This window comes from Symphodus melops, assembly GCF_947650265.1.
Source record: "Symphodus melops genome assembly, chromosome: 10".
Classification (NCBI taxonomy): domain Eukaryota; kingdom Metazoa; phylum Chordata; class Actinopteri; order Labriformes; family Labridae; genus Symphodus; species Symphodus melops.
The window spans coordinates 20,649,096-20,670,401 of NC_136700.1; the positions used below are offsets into that span (position 1 = coordinate 20,649,096).

The following is a 21,306-nucleotide window of genomic DNA, read 5'->3' on the forward strand; positions in this document are numbered from 1 at the left end:
GGACTTGTGTATGTTGTGAAACATGGCTTTTACATGCTGAAGAAGAGTGTCTGTTTCATTTGCTGCATCAGAGTGACAATTAAAGATCAGTGTTGTCCTAATAATTGTTCTGTTTTGGGGAACAGAACAGAATTGTTATTAAAAAGTTGAGCGTGTTTTATTTACTCACTGTTAAAAGAACTTGATAAAATGTTGTAGGGGACACACTTGTTTGTTTTCTAGAAAAAGAGACAAACAACATTTTGTTTATATCTGAATTTCTGTGAGATATCTGCAGAACAGCCAGTGAGAATAGGCTCAGCTTTCATATTCGGTTCAGATTCCGGTTGTCATGATACCAGAATTATTATTATATTGATACCTGCCTCACAGTAAAAACAAAAAAAGACAAAAAAAAAACAAACAAAAAAAACAACCAGAAGTAACGAACAAATGGGTAACTTCTTAATTTTGAATTAACAAAAATTGCAGTCCTGCAAACTGTCTTAATGGAACAAAAAAGTTAGCAACAGTACTGAAGTTGATAATGTTTTTGTGCAACTGAGGCAATGCACTCTCTCTTTTGCCTTTGGCAGCATTAAGTTAAAAATAAGACTGAAGAACCACATTTTTTTAAGTAAGTTGTGATACTTTTTGATGCTATTAATAATACAAATGTTTTAAAATACAGGATTTAGAGAAGTATGAAAAAGTACAAAATGAATGTGCTTTTTCCATTTAGACCCCTAAGCTTGTGTCTTAAAACTTTCTCATTTTAAAGCCTTCTCTTATTAGGTGTATTACTTTTATTATCATGTGCAATAATGGTTACTCCATGAAAAACATTGTATTTAATTTCACAGACAATATTAGTTTTCACATTTGGGATATGTTTTTTTTTTTTTAAATGTCATTACAATGTGCAATATTGACATATTGGGCTTTTTTCATAACCAACAAAGTTGCTCCACATCATTATTTAAATCTTGGGCTATATCACTTTTCTTTATTATCATAACAGTGTGCTCACAAGCTGGAGATTGCATAAACAAAATTTGGGTCTGCTTTTGCAACTGTCAATAATCACAATACTCTCGTACTTATCTTACTCTGTTACTTTACTTATTATAACTTTGTCTATTCTTTTGTGGGCTTCTTTAAATGTAACCCTTATTCACTTAATACTCAAAAGTAGCCTACACTTCCTGTTTTTTTTAACTTATATTTCATGCTCTTTCGTGTTACTCTTTTTTAATACTTTTTATTGGAGCAACCAGGCAAGAGAATTTCCTTCCGGATTAAAAACGTCCAATCTTATATTCTCTATAATTTTATAAAAACTATATTTTTTTTCACTTTGAATGTATTTTATTTTATTATACTATTTAAAAAAACACACGTCTTTTATCTGCCTATATATTTACCAGGTGTAGTTTTACTTTTTTTTTTAAAACATTTTAAATAAAGTTATTGTTTTTCTTTATTTTCTCTACGGTCAGTGTAATATTTATTAATATTTTATAAAGACAAAATCATCAGGCGTTTGATAGAAGAAAGTGTTTGATTAGTGATTGAGTTAGTGATGAAAACACTTGGAGTGGATGTGTGTGAGCGGAAGTTGTAGCTCCGTGTTTGGCCGCTTTGTTGCGGGCTCGCGGAGGTTTCCTGCAGATTTTAGCTTGTGTTGCCAAGTATTGCAATGGAGCCGAGCTGGAGTACGTTTTTATTCCAAGTAAGTGCAACAACCCCGCAGCAATGTGGGAAACTGCGTGAACGCTTCGTAAACGGCATGGATATAGTCTCGCCCTGCATGAGTTTACGACTTTCAGTCATGATAAAGAGTTAGCGGAGCAAAACAAAGGTGTTACCCTGCTAGCTAGTTAGCCCTGTTGTGTGTGCTGCTTACAATGCTAACCTGCTTTATCAAACCTGAGACCTCCGGCTGTGTCTGCTCCACACACTCTCCCGGGTCTCCCCCGCAGTGTTGGTGTCATTACCCGATTCCGTTATCAAACATTTGTGTGGTAATATTGTCTAAAGTAGCACAAATCCTCGCGAAGCTAATCAACAGCTACTGCTGTTTATGCGCGCGCGTTAGCAAATTAGCTAGCATAGCGAGCTAGTGCAGTTGTATGTAAGTTGTGCTGATTAGCTTAGCATTGCGCTTTTCCCGTTTGCAGCAAAGCGGCACCAGGAGCGTCGACGAATAACGAATATGTATGTGCAGTGATTTATACTGTTTTTAACTTGCTGCTGAGTAAGGAAAGTATGTTCCACACCATCGTAACACCGAGCAGCCACACACGAAGAAGAGGAGAGCTAATGCTAACACTGTAAACTGGGGGCTAACTAGCACGCGGACAGGAGTGATTAAAAAACCTGTCCACATTGTCCTCCAACATCATTTTAACTACACGCACTGTTTGTGACCTTACACCTGAAGTCCCCACTCTATCTGGTGTGTGCAATGAAGCACTTTGTAAATACTCCATTGGTAACTTTTTTTTTTTTTACAAACTTCATAATCACAGTCACTCATTTCCTTTTAAACTCAGATTTACCATACATTTTACAGATTAAAGGTGAGACATAGAAACTGTGGGTAAAGTAGGTTTGTCATGACACTTATCATGTTACTTACTGAACTTAGAGACATTTGTTAAAATCAAATTGATGCCCCGACAAAACAAAAAAATGGTTTTCTTGTTCTAAATCTGTGATGATCAAAAGCTGTATTCAAACTCTTGAAAGCTGTCTAAATCGTTAAAAAAACTATTCCCAATTCATTGTATTATGTTTGTACAATTGAGACAGCATGCAAGAGTTTGTCTGCAACTTGTTAAACGCTTGTGCTAAGAACCATCTACTGTTTTAGATCATGTTATTGAAGGTAAAATAGGTAATAGATAATAGGAGTGTCTCCTTTGATTCTATTGTCCCTTACCATTTATGGAGATTGTAATGTTACAAAACAAGTGGTTTCTGAAAGTTCTGTTGTATAGGCCTAGTCAGCTGGCTCAAGCACTCATAGTCTAGATAGTAGGCATCAGATTTGAATCGCTTTACCCATACACTTTATATTCCATCTGAATACAGAAAAAATAATTCAATGTAATCAATATAACACATTTGTTATTATAGTGAACAAGATCTAGACCTGCTGTTTTTGTAAAAGTGTCCTGAGATCATATTCGTCATCTCATACATCGCTGTATTTTAGCTCTTAAAGATCTTAAACACAAAACGCTGTTGCTCACATCATCAAATTATGAAGCTATGCATCTATATCAGTTTCCTGGTTGCAGAAAGAGATTTGTGTCAGAAAATTGATTGTGTTGCCTGGAAGTTATAGTATTTTAAATTTGATCAGAACTGGGATATAAATTGAAGATGTGAAAATAAGATGGGCTGATTAAGAAAAACGATCTTATCAAGATAATACACGTGACCCCAACATTAACACGTTGCTGACAGCGTTGTAAGTTGTATGAATGGATTTGTTAGTAATGATGGTCACAGTCCTGTGCCATCTTGGTTGGTGTAAAACTTAAGTCAGCTCTTTTCACACATGCACTCCTGAGAAAACCTCCAAATAATTTCAGGAGGATTGCTCCAGATATGACCTAGCTGTTCACCAATGTATCTCACAACAAGATTATCTCTGTCTAAGGGGGGACGGGGGAGGTAATTTGTGACATTAAGAAGAACGATTCAGTTGTACCTGACGAAGCGACAGTCCGCTTGTAAGACGCTAAAATTAGACTATTTGCTTTTATAGCAATGCTGCTTGTAGTCCAATGGAATCACACAATCAACCAAGAACCGCGGAAAACATACTGGTAAACAGAACATGTAATGCAGCCATTTGATGATATGCACAGATTGTAGCGGTCATGTACGTACAGTCTATGCACAGACTGTAGTCAAGATGATTTCTCCAGATAATATCCTGCTGTGTTCTCACATCAGCTCATTGGGACTTGCTTCAGGAAAAATACTTGCAGATGCTGTTTCTCATGCAAATATGAGAAGTGTGAAACACCTATTTGAGTTGTTAGAAGACTAGAAAATATATTCAAGCTGAAGTTCATTTTAGCGGGTTCTAACATCATTGAGTGTTACATTTTAATTAGTAAAATAAACTGTTTTAATGAGGCAACCACATCTTTTTAGTTAGATATTTGATTGTTGAAAAAGCCTCTGTAGTTTTTGACCCTTTAATTAACTCTACACTCAGATTTATTGCCATATCTCGTCTCCTATACAAACGTCATTTTATTTAGTTGGCAAGTAGTTTGCTGATAAATTATCTTATATTTGAAAGATTGTTTTTATATTTAATCACTGGAGTAATAGTCAGCCAACATTTTCACTGACAAACGTTGTGAAAGGAAACAAGTTAAGATATTTGATACTGTTAAGTTGTTTTTGCTATTTTCTAACTGGGACATGGGGGCAAAAGTGAACTAAAGCTTAATAAAAAAACGATTAAAATGGTTTACTTTGTTTTACAATAATAACCATGAAAAACAAGCCATGTACAATTGACTTGAATCAGCCACTCCATTCTGTGATTTTTATCTGAATATATATTTCATGTGTGGCGAAAAAAATTAAACAAGACTCCTGTCTGTATGCTATTTAGCCACAGTCTTCAGAAGTGCTGTGGCTTAAAATGACCTTTAGCCATTTAACTACTTTGACCATAAATGTTTAGTGAGAAATGTTTAATGAGCCTCTCTCTGTGAGTTTATAATGAGGGAGGTTTGTTAGCTGCAGCTGGTTTCTTTGAGGGATTCTGTGTTTTTGTATGAGGTACTAATTATTCAAGTCAATCGATGATGAGGTTATTACGTCTGTTCGGCAAGTTTTATCCAACTCACCAGCTTTTTCTAACTTTTCTTTGTAAGTGAAGGTGAACTGTAATAATTAAACAAAGGTTCATACGCCTTGTAGAGACTCCATGATGGGTTTTGAAGGAGCTTCAGTTGCCATGGTGTTTGTCATACTTGTAGAGCAGAGCTCATGTGGAGTGCAGGGGGCTGTTAAAGTGCTGGTGTTGGTGTCTGTTTGCTATAATGTACATGGAGCTGATGATGAGGAGGAGGAGGTACTCGTGATGAAGCTTCACTTGTTATTGTTCTCCAGCGTTGTTATGATGAAGCTGGCTGCTGTCAGACCAGGGAGGGGAGCGGGGCACTGACCCACTAATGTTGTTTATATCTAAACTTCAACCATGTTGTAATTAACAAGAGATGTTTGAATGATTTGTGACCATTTGTAACATTTAGAACACATATCTAAAGTAGTTTTTCAAGGCAGCAGAAAAAAACCTGAAGTGAATAGTTATTTTGCACAGTGAATCATGGCGTCTCTCAGACAGACTCTGTCACGGTAAATCTTAACGCTCCCTTGCACTGACACAAACAAAGAAAGGATTAGTTGTATTTGGACTATTTCTTGTTAATTTCCGTGACTCTTTTTTTGGTTGTATTTATCTTGGACCGGCCCTCGGCCTTCACAACAGATTTGACTCAAACTTGGGAGCACTGTGTTGGAACAGCAGGCTGCTCTGCTGTGTTTGCCCATCCCTGACCGCACACACACACATGCTAGCATAAATGCTAATTGCAGTAATGATTGTAGTCTGAGTGCTGCTACAGTGTGGAGGATATAAAAGCAAGGTGACAACCTGTGACGGCCCCGGGCTCTCAGCAGCAAACACAGCATGGACATATACATATACACTGTGTCCAGCAGCTGAAGAACTCCCCAGCCCCTAGAGGGCCTTAAGTGCATCAGTGTTTGGATTTGTGTTGTCCTTTAAAGAACACAGTGGGGGGGGAAAGCAGCACTAAGGATCCCCCTTCTGACCCCCTCCTGGTGGATGACTGGGTTGGGATGCTTGGCTGATCCTGAAAGGCCCAGGTCAGGTCTTTAACCCTGGCCGCTCGTGATTACAGAAAAGAACAAGGCGCTCTCCATCGCCACGTCGCACAGATGACCTGTTGTAAAGTTGCTGCTTACATCGTGGATCTCTGCTTTCTCTTCAGACAAAATATTCAGACAGCCCCCGCCCCCCAAGCTTCTGTTGGTCCTGTCCCACAGGGATCAACCATGACCAATCACACAATGGCTGCCAGCAGCTGCAGACTTAAGATGTCTTCTGAACACTCTGTTTTTATAGGTTACGTTTTCTGTGCTTGTCACTGCTTTGTTTATTTAAGATGCACATTTTGGTTCTGTATTGTTTTGTTTTTTTTGTTTGGCTTTTCAGACTTTGATATCCAAGATTTAGTAATTGTATGAATCGGTCAGTAGAACTCTTTATCAGACGAGCTGGGTGTAGTTTGAATAAGTGTAGGGGGTTTAGGCCATGTGTATACGAGAACGATACACTAACCTATTGTGCCAGGAAAAGAAATTAAATAATATATACTATAAGTGTACACACCTGACATGACATTAAATATTTACTTTTTTACTTTTTCTGCTCTGTTCAGTCTTTTTGCATCTTTTGCGTCACAGCTGGAAGGGAGGTCCACCTCAACTGAGTGGTTGCAGATTTTTTCTGGTATCCGTTTGTGTGCTGTAAGAGGTGGGAGAGGTAGATGTAGGTGTTTCCTGCAGCGCTTTATAGTTCAGCTGCCTCCGGTCGTTGTAGGATGCTTCGTTCTGATCGGCTCCCAGCGGTTCGCTCCAAATGCAGTCCAAGAAACGCAACTTTTCTGTCTCCTCACATTTTCTGTGCCATACATACTCGGAATAGATGCAGAATACCAGTGTTGATCTGAACTAGTACGTGATAGGCAAGTACCTAGAGTAATGTTCAGGTCAAAGACAAACGGAGCTATTATCAGTATTTATGTTTGCAGGGCTTTTCAATTGCGGGTTGTCAGCCAAACAGCGCTTAGTCAGTTAATTGCGACCTGCTTCTTTTTCTCTTTTGTCAGAAAAAGAAAGAACACCAGAAACATGCATGCACAGTAAGCATGTACACATGTGCCTGATGATGAGTTATTAAGTCAGTGAATTAGCTTCTATTCCATATTATTTGTCCAGGTAAAATGATAAGGGCAAAACTCTGGTGAAATAATGATTTCCTGTTCCTAATAGTAAAGGATCAAAGTTGCCTCTTCAGCCTGTGGAGGATCTTTCATACAGACAGCTGACACCCAGTTTGTCACTGTAAAAATAGAGATGATATTAATTATCTTTTATGATTTACGTAAGTGTTGTTAACAGCAACTTTACCTCAGGCTGTGAGCCTCGCTCCGATTGTCTCTAGTGTATGAGAGGATGAATATTAACATGAATTTATGTCACTTTGTCTATCCTGCAGCAGGCCAATGAGGCTCTGCATCACCAGCACCAGGTAGCCGGGAACAGTCTATTGCCTTTGCTCAGCTCTGGATCTGAGCCACCTGATCAGAAACCTGTGCTGCCCATCCCTCTGGATCAGAAACCCCCTGTCAGTGCTGCAGAACTCCTTAAAGACAATGTGGCCAGTGGGACAGGGGGAGGAGGAGGGCCTCCTCTCGCTGTGGTCAAAAAAGAGCCCAAGTCAAAGACGCCCTTCATCTGTGGCTACTGCAACAAGGCCTTCAGAGACAGCTACCACCTGCGACGGCACGAGTCCTGTCACACCGGTATCAAGATGGTCTCCAGACCCAAGAAAACTCAGATGGCCCCCACAATGGTGCCGCTAATATCCACTGTACCCCGTGAGAACAATGCCAACCAGTCATATATCACCACTGTGGCTGGAATCCTGACCACAGCCACCACGTCCACAGCCACAGGCACCAGCATCATGACACCCATGCAGCACCAGCAGCAGCAGCAGCAGCAGAGTGTTCCCAAGAAGCCCCCCAAACCTGTGAAGAAGAACCACGGTTGTGACATGTGTGGGAAGGCCTTCAGAGACGTGTACCACCTGAACCGTCACAAGCTGTCACACTCTGACGAAAAGCCATTCGAGTGTCCCATCTGCCAGCAGAGGTTCAAGAGAAAGGACCGCATGACATACCACGTCCGCTCCCATGATGGGGGCGTCCACAAGCCTTACATTTGCTCCGTCTGTGGGAAGGGTTTCTCGAGGTACGTCTAAGGAGGGACTCGGATACAGAGTTATGTGTTGCAAGCTTTGCACAATACCAGAATTTAAATCTTGACTAGGATTTAAGAAAACCTGTTTAAGTACCAATGTGCTTGATATATTTTTTCTTTCATACCTCAGCCCATCTGTAATTTGAATATCAGAGTTCTGTATAAAGCCTGTATATAATGAAGTACTGGTCTTTATTTCACCTGCAGACCTGATCACCTCAGCTGTCACGTGAAGCACGTCCACTCGTCAGAGAGGCCGTTCAAGTGCCAAGTCACGGTAAGACTGACACAGACTCAAACCCTGCTCAACATGTGATTTCTGATATTATCCAGTCTTACTTCTAGATAAAAGCATAAAGCAAAAAAAACAAAAACAATTTTATTGTTTTAAAAGTTGATTCTCAATGTTTCAACACTTTGAACTTATTTGACAAGCTTTGAGAACAAACAATGTAAAGATTGCTTCTGTCCCAGGCCTGTACCTCTGCCTTTGCTACCAAAGACCGTCTGCGCTCTCACATGATCAGACATGAAGGTAAAGTTACCTGTAACATCTGTGGTAAGATGCTGAGCGCTGCCTACATCACAAGTCACCTCAAGACGCACGGCCAGGCCAGCTTCAGCAACCCCTGCAACAATAAAGGTAAGACACAATCAAATCCCTCCAAGCATTTTGTCCCGATATCATTTCATCAGCAGTGACTGCAACATCCAAGTACACATCTGTAATCCTTTAAACCTCCATCAACATATTTCACACGGCAGTCATGAAACTGATCTGGTTTGATCAGATTACATTTCATGACCCCTCTCAGCTTTGAAGTGAGAACCTGGGTTAGACTTGAGTCATGGAGGAAGAATGTGTGTCGAAGACAAAAATATAGAGGATTTCGTTGTAGTCCCATTTTTGTCTCTGATTGCAACTGTACTGTAGTCAAACACAGTGCTGTAATGCCTCCCCCACTACTCCCCGTCAGAGACTACATTTGTTTGTTGGAAAGCTGAGGGATTGTCTTGTAAGAGGGCAAAGTCGAGTCAAAGTCGAGTTAGTTAGTCTGTTAGAAGTTGTTGTAGTAATAGATCTTTAAAAGTGCTGCTTTAAGATAGAGAAGGTACATGGTGTTGCTTTAACGGAAGAGGATGTGATCACCAATATTCTAAAATTGTTTTCAATTTTCACACTTACAGCAAAAGTAAGTAACACCCGCAATTATCTGAACCAGAAGCATCTCACAAGTTCATAAACGTGGCGATACATTTGGACTTGTGCTTATGGTTAAACTGAGAGCCATTTCATGTTTTTAAAAGAAAACATGTCACTTGTAAAAGTTATAGATTAGGTGTGTTTTAGCCATAGGATAACGCATCTTAATATAAATACAGACTGATAGTAAATAACCCCGTTCATGCCGTTTCCTTATTTGAAAATCTTTGAAACAACATTTTTTTGTTCTGTTGGCTTTTATTAAAGGCAGGGTAGGTCATTTCCTCCAGATATACTTTTTAAGTGTTTGATTAAAATTGTCTTTATGTCCTGACAGTAATAATTCATGTGCTCTCTAGCCACTGTAAACAAAGAAAAACTTTGACCAGCTGAGGTCTGAGTCTGCTTCTGGACCATTGGCACTAGTTATTCTAAGCGAGGGGCGTGCCTTTTGAGGGAGCACAGAGGGGAGGGGGTGGGTGAAGACGGAGGACGGAAAGAAATCTATTTTCAAAATCATGCTAGTTTTCAAAAAAATTGCTATCCTAACTTTAATGTAATCTTAATAAATCTTAATGTTAAACTTGCTAAGTTATTTTTAGCAGCAGCTCGACGCAAGACCCTCACCTATTTTTTAAAACATTTTTAACAATTGACTAGAGAAACACAGATATCTGACATTGTTCTCATTTTGATGTTGCACTTAGTAACCATCCCCAAGTCATGGTGGCCGATCGGCTCTACCCACATAACAGGCTGCTGTGGTTTGGGATGAGTGAAGTTGTTTATTTTACTCAGAGATACTAAATGAAGGTATCTGATCTGAGTAGAGACTGATGAACTCTTCATATTTCATCTAAGATTTCAGTCTGAACCGACTCAAAAACAAAAGCCTTGTTTACAGTTGCACAAAACTTTTTGAAGGTGAGCTGCACGAGCGAACACGGAAGAGCTGAATCTGTCACTCAGACTTTCTCCTGCGCCGCTCCTGCCAGCCTCCTTTTATTTATTTATTTATTTATTTATTTATTTATATATGTATATGTATGTATTTGTATATGTATGTATATATATGTGTGTGTGTGTATATATGTGTGTGTGTGTGTGTGTATATATGTGTATATGTGTGTATATATATATATTTATTTATATATTTATGTATGTATATATATATATATGTATGTATATATATATATATATGTATATATATATATATATATATATATATAAAGTCGGAGTGAGCTGATGTGTGAACGCTGCAGGAGAATTCGCCTCCTGTGAGGGGAAGGGGCTGGAGAACTTTGTTCCCTGCTGTCAGTGCACGACTGCGACTGATGCAATGTTATAATTAAACCGCTGCATTGTTTTCTATTCATCAGTCAATTTTTCTTTGCTCTTTGGTTGATATTGTCATTATTTAGAACAGCACATAGCCCCCCCCCCTTCTGTCACGGCCACTCTGGCTGTGAGGTGCAGGTGTGAACAACTAACTCAGGAGGCTTTCGGGGACAGTCCTCCTGGTATTCTCTTTCAGAAGTGTATATGTGAAAACATCTTTTCTGGTTGGTTGATTCTGTGCAGGGTCAATTAAAACCTTGTTTACTGAACTAAAGCTCCACATACATCTGACAGTGATGATTGTGACTTAAGTGATTGCTGTGAAAGCAAAGAAGTCAAGTTTTTCCTTAGTCCTTCTAGAAACTGTAACGCCCATCACAAGATGTCTAATTAACTCTACCCCACCCCAAAACTGTTGAAGCTGACCCCCAGATGACAGCCCTGCTGCCCTGTACTCTTGTAACCCCCCCTGTGTCTGTATTCCTGAATAGGCGTAGGTGACTGGCAGTGGAACCACTCAGGGCCACGAAAAGGTAATCCAGTAGCTCGTAGCAGAAACCCCTAAACAATCCTCTAAGTGGCCAGTTTTCACTCGAGTACAGAAGCTTTTCTTATCTCAGCACTGCTATGATTTTAGGTTGTCATGTTCTGAAGATGTAGAGTTTTGTTAGTGTAAGGTTAAATTTCATGAAGCAGGATCAGTAGATGTTTGAAGTAAACCTCAAACTGGACTATAACACTGAGCTTGATGCACACTGCCTGGCCTCAAATCACAGGTCAAGCTACACTCTCATTTCTGTCCCTGAGTGGGGAGAATTTGAAATCAGACACAATCTGTGAACTTAAAACTCCAATAAACAACACACATCGAAAAACAACAATAACTGCATTTGTTACCGTTTTTACACGGTTAATTATCATTCTGGTAACATGAACACTTACTTAAATGATATCCCAGTTGAGGTTAGGTCCTAACCGGCCTAAACGCCAGCTGACTTCCTCACTGTAAAGGTTAAACAAGTACATAAAAAGAACTTAAACTTACCTGGGGTCAGATGGCCTGTTGGTCCTGCAGTGTGGTGTGCATCAAGCTTTAGATTTACTGAGCTTCAGATGTCCTCCATGATGTGTTAAGCTGTGTTTCAACTTCACCAGGGACTTTGGGATGTACTTGGTGTGTTTGCACCTCAGGGACCAGGGACTTTAAGGCTGGAGATAACGTTTTTGTTTTTTGACTTTTGGTTTGTTTACACAACCATCTGCATCATGAATTACATTGTTTACCAACCTGGCTTTACACCACATGTATTTCTGTAGGATACCACTAGATACCACACCAGTGAGTGTAAGGATATGAACAACAGACGTGGGATGCTGTTCATTACATTTTTACATCTACATCCTCTTGCCGTCTTTACTCGACTCACTCAGAATTTGTTCCTTCTCGGCCCTGATGAGAATCTTCTTGTGCCTCAAATGCACTTTGCAGAGGAGAGAGGAGGAGCTCACACCGGTATATCCTCCTTACGAAGTCTTTTCACCAAGCACGTGACATCCTGAATGGTTCATAGAAATGCTGCACCTCGCCACACATTACTTATTTTCTCCACACTGATTATTTCTCCAGTGCTGAATTGCAGAAATGGTTAAACCCACAGTGATGGTGAAATGTGTTTTTGTACACATTACAAATGTAAACATGATCATTTAATTAACTTTGCTTTCATGCACTTGTTCGTTTATTTTAAAGCAACAATATCTCCAGTCTTATTCACCTCTCTAAAGGTCTCTTGTTAGGGATCGGGAGGGGCTTTAGGGGTTGGGACATTTTTTCTTCCACACCTCAGTAGAATAACTTCATGTGTCTTTAGACCAAGTGGAAACACAGACAACAGAGTCCTGGAGGAAATCCCTTAAAAATATCTCCTGAGAGTAAAGTCCTATTGACTTTTGGTGGAGACTTAGCTTTACTGTTTCAAATGAACGTTTTAAATGAAAGCAGATGGACAGTTAGCTGGTTAGTCTATTGATCCTGCTTTTTGAATTTACCCCTCAGGTGAGTTGACGGTAGGAGAGATTTTAAATAACTCCTTCCAAGTCCTAATTGACAACTCTCACAAAGGTAGGTTTCCTCCTCCATATTCCCACAGTTGACATAATGCATTAATGATGATGTGGTGATGTTTTCAGCCTCGGAGCGTACAGGGCTGATGACTCTCTCTGTGTTGGACACGACGTATACTGAGCCTGACTGATCAGACCTAAAATCCTTTTCGTCTGTCTCTTTAACACAGATGCCAACAATGTGCACAACAACTCCGCCACCTCCACGCCCGTCACCAACTCGGCAGCCATCACCTCAGCTATTAACCGCGGCGTCAATGCCAGTAACCCTGTCACCATCGCCGCTCAGATGAACATCGCCACCAGCACGGTGAACATCACGTCCTCGATGAACCTGCAGCACCCCGTCACCATCACCGGTCCCGTCAACCTGGCCTCCATCAACATCCCGACGACAGCACACATGAATATCGCCCACCCCGTGGCCATCACCACGCCCATGCCCATGAATATCACCGGGCCGCTCAACATCGCCATGAGGCCCATGGATAGCATGCCTTTTCTATCCCAAGTCCTGCCCTCCTCCCCGCCCTGGTAGAGCTGATTGTAAACTGGTGTTGAAGCTGATCATGTTTTAACTGCCTGATGAGGGAGCAACCTGTCACATCTTCATGGTCAATGATGGTGTCTGAAACCTGGAGAGCTGATAGTCTAAGATAAAAAAAAAAAAACAAGTACTGAAGATAGCAACCAATGAATGTTACTCCCAGGAGTCATTGCGACATTGTTTTATTATTTATAGCACAAAATGTTTCTAATCTCTCTAACAGTCAATCAAAATGAATTTATTGAAGATATCATTTTTTGGGCTAACCCAGTACAGTAGTTAAATCAGTCGACCAGTTAAGGTACTTCATCATATTGATGAACTTAATATCTGAAAATAATGTCATCATTCTGGAGCCTCGCTCATGAAACTACAACATATACTGTCCAATTGTCCTCTCTAGTTGTAGACTGTCTGAAGGAAAAGGCCGACTAAAAGTTTCTGCTTTTATCTGCCAATAACTATCACTAAATCCATGTGAAGGCTTTTAACAAACTCCAAAACATCCTGAGATTTAGATGTTTTTGATCAAGACAGTCGGATGAACTCATTTTAATTTGACTTCTGCTGAACACTCCATTAAGGTTTTTTTTCTTTTTTCTCCTGACTTTGGTGGGGAGGATGTGTGGAGGGGTTTTTTTAGCGCACATGTTCTCTGTAAATATAGACCATTAATGCCAAAGATTTTCTAAGTGAACTGTTTCCATTTAAATGCTGCATTTAAAAGGACGAGAGAAGCATTTGGACTGCCTTTTGACCACACTAGACATTTAAATGTCCTTCAAAACCTGCAGTAAAACATCTCTAGCCCCAATCCACATCACCAATTTGCGTTACCCGTCATGTCAGTGGGACAATCTGGTGATTTAATATATTTTATTTTTAAATCTGATCATGTCGTTACAGTTACTGGATGATCATCACATCTTCAGGTTTCATGACACAAAAAGAGTGTTTTCTTCCACTTATCAGGCAGTTAATACAGCATCTGTTTCATCATGTTCACCCTGATTGTGTTTTTGTATTTATCCCGATGACTCCTTTTATTTCACTTGACTAGTTTGTTTCCTCTGACAGATGGTAGAATGGTAGGGTGAGCAGTCTCATCACAGCAGTAAACACTCAGCAGCATGCTGTGAAGCAAACCCTTTACAGCCCTTTGTTTTCCGGACTTCTCTTTTTAAAGTTCTATATAGCTACAGAAGGACCGTGTAGTTTTTGTAAAAGTGACCAGTGAAAGATGATTTCCTCAGCTGGTCGTGTGACTTCAAGCAAGGGCGATGTGTGACACTCGAGGAATTGTTTCACAGCTCCTTAAATGAAAGTGTATCGCTGGACTTCTTAAACACTTCCTCTTAAGGCAGATTATTTTTTCTTTCTTTTTATATATTGTTTTTAGTGGATTTATCAGTATTTGATAGTTTATGTATTTTAAAGTTAAAGCTTCCATTTTGGGGGTGGGAGGGGGTGAGTGATAATGTTCCAGAGGAGGTCTTTGAACCGTCAAACATCTGCTCCCCCCATGTCTGTATTTCAACATTGCTGGAAACCAGTCACTTGTCACTGCTGCATAATCTGCACAAGTTTATCTGTGACATGTGTTTGTATGTATTTATAAATCAGGACAAGACAGCTGAAGGTACAGCAGAGAGGAAATGTCTCGTTCTAAAAGCATGTTCCCAAGGTTTTTGCCTTTTAAATGGCAGTATTATCAAAGGTCAAATGATTTTAATTTTGATTACTGACAGCTTTTTTTTTTTTTTTTACTTTAGAGGTCAAGAGCGCCACCCAGTGGCTTATCAGACTGATACACGAGCAGTCCCAAAGTTATCTCTTGCGCTATGTTCGGTCGATTAGATAGTTTATTTTAGCAGGTCTAGGATCCCATCACTGTCAGTCAAACTCAGGAAGGTTACTGAGAATAGTCTTCAAACATTTAACACTGATCGTTTCTGTGTAATTATCAAACACTATCTTATTGCCTTTCCCCTGTGGGAGCCTTTCTCGGCTCACCACAGGAAACAATGCAACAACTGTATCACCACTAATGTGGCCGTCCACCCGGGAGAGTACAAAGAAATGAACACTCAAAGGGAAAGGGCTGAAGTCGGCTTCTTCTTTTAACACACGTACAACATTCTAAAATGTATACATTCAACAAGCATCAAGTGTGTAGCTACAGCTTGATATAGTTTTTGCCTCAAATAACACAAATCTTTTGTCTTTCAAAATTCATTAAATAAAAATATTCAAGGAATTAACAGTCATTTTGAACTTAGGCCCTTTTTTAATGGCTTGTGTGACAAAATGTTTTAGGATTCCTTCAGCCGGCAGCTAACAAGGCTTCAACACAATCCCTGATGGCAAATAACCCAAATGACAGTATGTTGACTATAACTGCTTGTTTTGTCTCTGACAGAGCATTTACTCCATGTGTCCGAATGTCTACCTCTTCTCGTCAGTTCTGACTTATACCTCCATTCTCATCCTCCTGCAACATCTCAACTCTCAAAGCAAGATTTTAAATGAGAATGCCTTGACCTCGAGCCAGGACTGTCCTGAAGCTAAATGAACCTCCAGAGAAACTTTTCCAACAAAGGCCTGTCCATGAGCTTGTATGTTCATGCAAGACTTCTCCTCAACGAGACTTGTCCTTACAGGGGATTTGTCCCTGATGAAGACCCTTCCCTATTAGGAAGTCTTCTCTTTGATCATGATCTCTTCTTAAGCACATGTCCTTGTGCTAGAATTGACATAGTGTTAGACAAGTCCTTGTGAGAGACTTGTCCATGAGCAAATTCAGCAAGTGAGACATGTCCTTGAATGAGACACTGGAGAAAGACTTCTCTTTGAGCTGGACAGCTTTTCTGGTGAGAATCTCCTTGAGTAAAACACTAATCTCATGGTGAAACTGACTTCTTGAGAAGAAGCTCAAGTGAGACTTGTTTTGAGTAAGGTTTACCCGGAATGAGGCTTATCCCTGATGAGGACCTGTTTTAAGTGTTTGAGATTTCTTCTCAAGCTGGACTCATCTAGCAGGCCTTTATCTTAATCTTTATTAATCCTCTTCTTGGGGAGAAAACTTCTTGAAAGAGGCTTGCTTTTAAGACTCGATTGGGAGTTCTCATTAACCAAAATAAAAACCATAACCTATTAAAAATGCAACTTGGGAGTCGATCCATGATGTCAGCCGTTGTCATGTACAAAAACAAGCACTTACAGTCGCAAACTTTGCAGGTCCGGATAACTCAAATGATCTAACTGGAGTCACTTAAGGTGGTAAAACAAATTCATTACTTTACAAATGTCTTCCTTTTAGAGATGAACACATTGTAAGATCTAAAAAGACGAAATAGGATCATCAAATTAATGATGGTATGTTTTTAAAGAGCCAAAAGCACTCCAGCCCTCTCCTTAGTCAGTTTCTCTTTCTCTGTAGATCTCACCTGCACAGCTTGGAGTGTGGTTTTAAATTCAGCTGTTATTTTATGGCCTATTATCTTTTCTGGACAATTGAGGCTGCGATCACAAAGAAAGCTTTATAAATGGTCAGAAGGGGCTGCCAACCCGTCATCACGGATTGCCAATCCACTATGTGTTACATCACTCAAGGTTCTAAAAAATTCTCTGGAGTTAAAAAAAAAAAAAAAAAAAAAAGACATTCTGAAGCTGTGTTCAGACCAAACCCTGTTCTCTCTGGTATCATATCTCTCACATAGCTGGATTCATCTCCCAGCTCATCCATAAATTCTGGGTGAACCTTCCAGCTACTTGAGGCTGACCTGGTCCCAGTTTGATGACCAGTTGCCCAGTATCAGTACCAGCATTTCTCTGAAGGACACAAACTATCGGCATTCTGTTTGAACTGTTTGAAGGGACAGCTTCCCTGTATCTATCAAGTCAAAGCAAAGTTGGCTGATAATCTGGCAAAGTACAAAAACAGTACTGACATAACTCCACTGAAGGCAAGACAAATCTCTCAATAGATGTTTAGGTTTTTTTGGTCATGGCGGTCCAAACACCACTGAAACTTTTTACTTGGGCGAATTTCTGACACAGGAACTCTACTCCAGCTGGATTTTTAAAGGGCCTGAAATGATTTGAAAGAATCATTGAAAGAAAGAATTTGAAAGAATTTGCTTTTGGTCTGAACATAACTTAATACTACGGTTGTTCCAGTTTTTGTAGTCATCCACTTGGTAAGACTACAAATTCTGTCTTGACGGGTCTTCCCTTGGACGACAGTCGTCAGTCCCGTGTTAGCACTGTGATGTTGAGACGCATAGCTGGGGCCTATACTACGAAGCAAGGAAGCTTTACGATGCATCGTATCCTAAGTTACCGTGGTAAACTTTCTGGGTAAGAAGTGAATCGCCTTGGTAGGACTACAAAAACCCAGTGTTAGCCCTGAAGTTACCTTGACCATCTAAACAGTCTGCTTCGTAGTATATCCCTCAGGTCTGCCCATCTTGGTTTGGTCAAGAATTTAACTGAAAGGTTTGACGCACCATCTCAGCCCTTGAACAGCGAGTGATTAAAGTCTCTCTTGTGATCTCAGCCTCGGCGGTTCGTGCATCAGGCCTGCATACGGTTGTCTAGCCGTGGCCGTTTGTGTCGTGAGGACAAAAGCGCATTAGTTTGTAGATGTGAAGCCTTTCATAGTGAAGGCCTTTTTTTTCAGTGCAGGATCTCTGAAGCACTTGCAGCAATTTGTAGGATGTGCACACTACAGAGGAGCGGTACTTGGAGGGGCATTTATTTTTGGTGGAATCACAATGGTTGGCCTGTTGAGGTTAATGTTTGCATGCCAACACAATCCACCAAGAAAAGTGCTCTAAACACGAAATGGCATTATGATCCTGGAAAAATGATTAATTTTATCTCACTGTTTTTATTCTTTTGTTTCCAATGTTGCATGTGGACAATGGAGCTCGTCCGGTGTAGGTTTGAGTTCAACAACCAATTTTAGAAGGCTAGTGACTTTTTATGAAAAGAAAACACTAAAAAAAAAAAAAAAAAAAAGTAGGATGACACAAAGTGTGAGATGTCATTTGTCCTTCAGTGGCCGTAAACAAAGTGTGCCTGAAAACCTTCACAAGGCTCTTCCACACGTCAACTCTTCGTCCCATAAGCGGTCTGTGTGGCATTGAGGTCTGTGAAGACGCCTTCACCAGTTCAGATGTTCAAGGTCCGTAAACCAAACCAATCATGATTAGCTTTTTCTTTAAACCTGATTATGTTTCGTGTCAGAAACCGCATTCCAAACCATAACTGATCTTCATTTGTTAATGTACCGATTACATATATTCATGTGGTTTAATTTGACTCCAACCTAATGTGAACAAACATTTATTTGGCCAATTTTTTTATTTGTATGTCTGTGTAATGAATTTGGCAGATGTGAAGGCAAATGAATGTATATCTTTGTACAAACCATTTAGTTCAGAGGACATGTTAGCTAAGAGACTCATGCAAGAAAAACAAACCTTTTATAAAACTTTTTGTATTAGAACATTAACAATGGTAATTTTTGTATATACGAAGGCTAGGCTTTCTGATTAGCAGAAAGGTAAAACATTCCTACATTTTTTTTAAATGTATGTCCATTGAGAATAATTATGGAAAAATGCCCTATGTTTTATGTGCCTTTTATTTGGGTTTGTCTAAATAAAAGAAACCAATAAAACATGACTGTGGACTGTCAGTGCTGAGTCGATCCTGTCCATGTCAGCTGCACCCAAGATGCTCCTCTTCATCAGGAGCGACACTCCTCTTCACCGAGAAAGATGCCCCTCTTCATCGAGAGTCCCTCATCATCAGGAGAGGCTCTCTGGCTGTAGTTTGAGCTTTAGTTTTAGTTGAGGTGGGGTTTTTTGGAGGTTCAGACGGATTCTGAAGTCCTCGCTCTGTTTGAGGTCTCTTGTCTTCACTGGCTCTGTGTCCTCGCAGTTGGCCCATTCGTGATGAAAGTGCCTCTGTGACTTCACTAACTGGAGTGGATTGTGGGGGATTTTGTGCCAAATCATGGTCTGTAAGACAAAACCTTTTTTTTTTTTTTTTTTTTTTTTTTCTCATTCTTTATTAAACTTTGAAAATGGCACAGGCTGTGTGAAGTGTGTCTTTGATTTGTGGAATCTAAAAGATTGATGTTTTGATTTTGGCTGTTCAGGTTCTATAGGCCCAGGGAAATACTGGTCCGACATGCACACATATTTTACACTTGAGAAAGCCCTTCTCCCTGACTGAATGTGAGTCAAAGCAGAAATAAATAAATGCTCTCTCAGTTTGGAGATGATGAATGTGATCGGTCTGCACTGAAGCCTGAACTTGACAACATCCAAAATGTTGAAAATCAAGTTGGAGTCGATGCAGACAAGCCTTAAACCTCGACGGTATTCTCTCTGAGGTCCAGCAGCACTTATATAGAAGTCTATGATAAAATGGGGCTTCTTCTCAGTTAACTTCTTCCTCAATAAACATTTTCCTTCTCAGTTTATCATCTATATCTCTAGTTTAGTCTTCAATACAACATGTATTGTAATATAGGTCATGATTACATTTTGACTGTAAAGATACCAGGTAGCAGGAGAGGAAGAGCTGTTCTATTTTGGTTACCTGATAAGCACTCAAAGTCACTGAGTGTCAGAATTTAAAATTTTAATTATAGATTTTTTTACAGCATGTATTTTGTGGGCTATACCACAATTAGGAGCTAGAATTATTCAGTGTCAGAGCGTTTTTTTTTTAGTTTTTTTTTTTACTGGAATTGCACACGAAAAGCTTTTGCTCACACCTTTCATGTCCAATAATCATGTCTACTGTAGCTGACATTAAAAAGTAATGCAACAGAGTGGCAACATGTAAATCTTTATTCTCTAAGTACTTAAAGAGATGTTTTTCCAAAGTCACAATTTAAAAATCTTTCAATGGGGTCCCTAACCTTTCCTCATCTGAGAGTTACTTTGAACAAATTATGTCCTGGAGCTATTTGCATCACATCACTGACATTTATGTATCTTGTATACAAATGTGAAAACACAAAGTTTTAAAACATTTTTTAAAAAGTAACATTACTAGCATTTCAAATATATGCTCTCCATCCATGTTTAGAATTTAAATGAGTCAGGTCAAAGTCTTGTGCTCTGTATTTTAACATCAGTTTGTCACATCAGCATTAATCAAATATCGTAACTTAAACCCTGTGTTATTGGCCATATGTTAAGTATGTCACTGAATAGGGTCCAACCGGAGAGATTCAGTTCCTTATTGGATGATGTAGAAAAGTTTACGCAGTAGGTGAAATGAGTTTTCTTGGAACTTGATGTGAATTAAAGATGTTTTGATAGAGCAGGAGAGCATAACCACTCGGTTCTGTCAAAGTAATGTATTTATTACCCGAGTTACACAGGAAAGGTTGATGATGATCAGAGAAAACCTTTTGATACATTTGCAGGTTGCACCAGCATGAAGCCATTTCCTGACCAAGACCATCCCTAAAAAAATCTGTTCAATCATTTTTCTACATTAAACCTGTTGCAGTAATGTGTCCTCTCTGTGTCTCTGTCAAATATTCGTTTCCTGTTTTATTTGGTCATTGCACCCTCCTTGTGTTCCTGTTTTCCTTGTGTGTTTCTTTGCTGTTAGATTCTGAAGTTTAGTGTTTCCTGTTTTATTTTGTAGTTTTTTACCATGTGTGTGATGTCTGGTATTTCTTCCTGCCTCTGTGTTTCTCTCCAGTTTTGATTGCCATGATAATTTTCACCTGTGCGTCAATGTTCCTTCTTGTCTGTCACTTCACATGTCTTACCTGCCAGATTTACGTGTTAATCCTCCTTATGTTTTGATTTTTACCTTTTGTGGATTAATTGACTTTTTTGTTGGAATCTTCGACAGTTAGATTTGTTTAAATTAATTTGCTTTTTTGAAAGCCTTCAGTCTGTAGCAGGGTAACTAAGTTCAGCCTCAGGATTTTCTGCTTTTCTTCACTTCTATCAGACTGTTTTTT

General features: G+C 39.6%; 1 protein-coding gene across 3 annotated transcripts; it reads left to right on the forward strand.

Moving 5' to 3' along the window:
* Window positions 1–1,532: 1,532 nt before the first annotated feature.
* Window positions 1,533–18,992, forward strand: LOC306831038 (vascular endothelial zinc finger 1-like). 3 transcript variants are annotated; one of them, XM_079354890.1, is made up of 7 exons: window positions 1,533–1,711; window positions 7,322–8,079; window positions 8,296–8,365; window positions 8,563–8,731; window positions 11,122–11,163; window positions 12,687–12,752; window positions 12,925–18,992. In XM_079354890.1, the coding sequence occupies exons 1-7, from the start codon at window positions 1,679–1,681 to the stop codon at window positions 13,290–13,292; spliced, it is 1,506 nt and encodes a 501-aa protein (XP_079211016.1). In that variant the 5' UTR covers window positions 1,533–1,678; the 3' UTR covers window positions 13,293–18,992. The 3 variants fall into 3 exon arrangements, with proteins under 3 accessions (XP_079211016.1, XP_079211017.1, XP_079211018.1); XM_079354891.1 differs by lacking the exon at window positions 12,687–12,752; XM_079354892.1 differs by lacking the exons at window positions 11,122–11,163; window positions 12,687–12,752.
* Window positions 18,993–21,306: the final 2,314 nt, after the last annotated feature.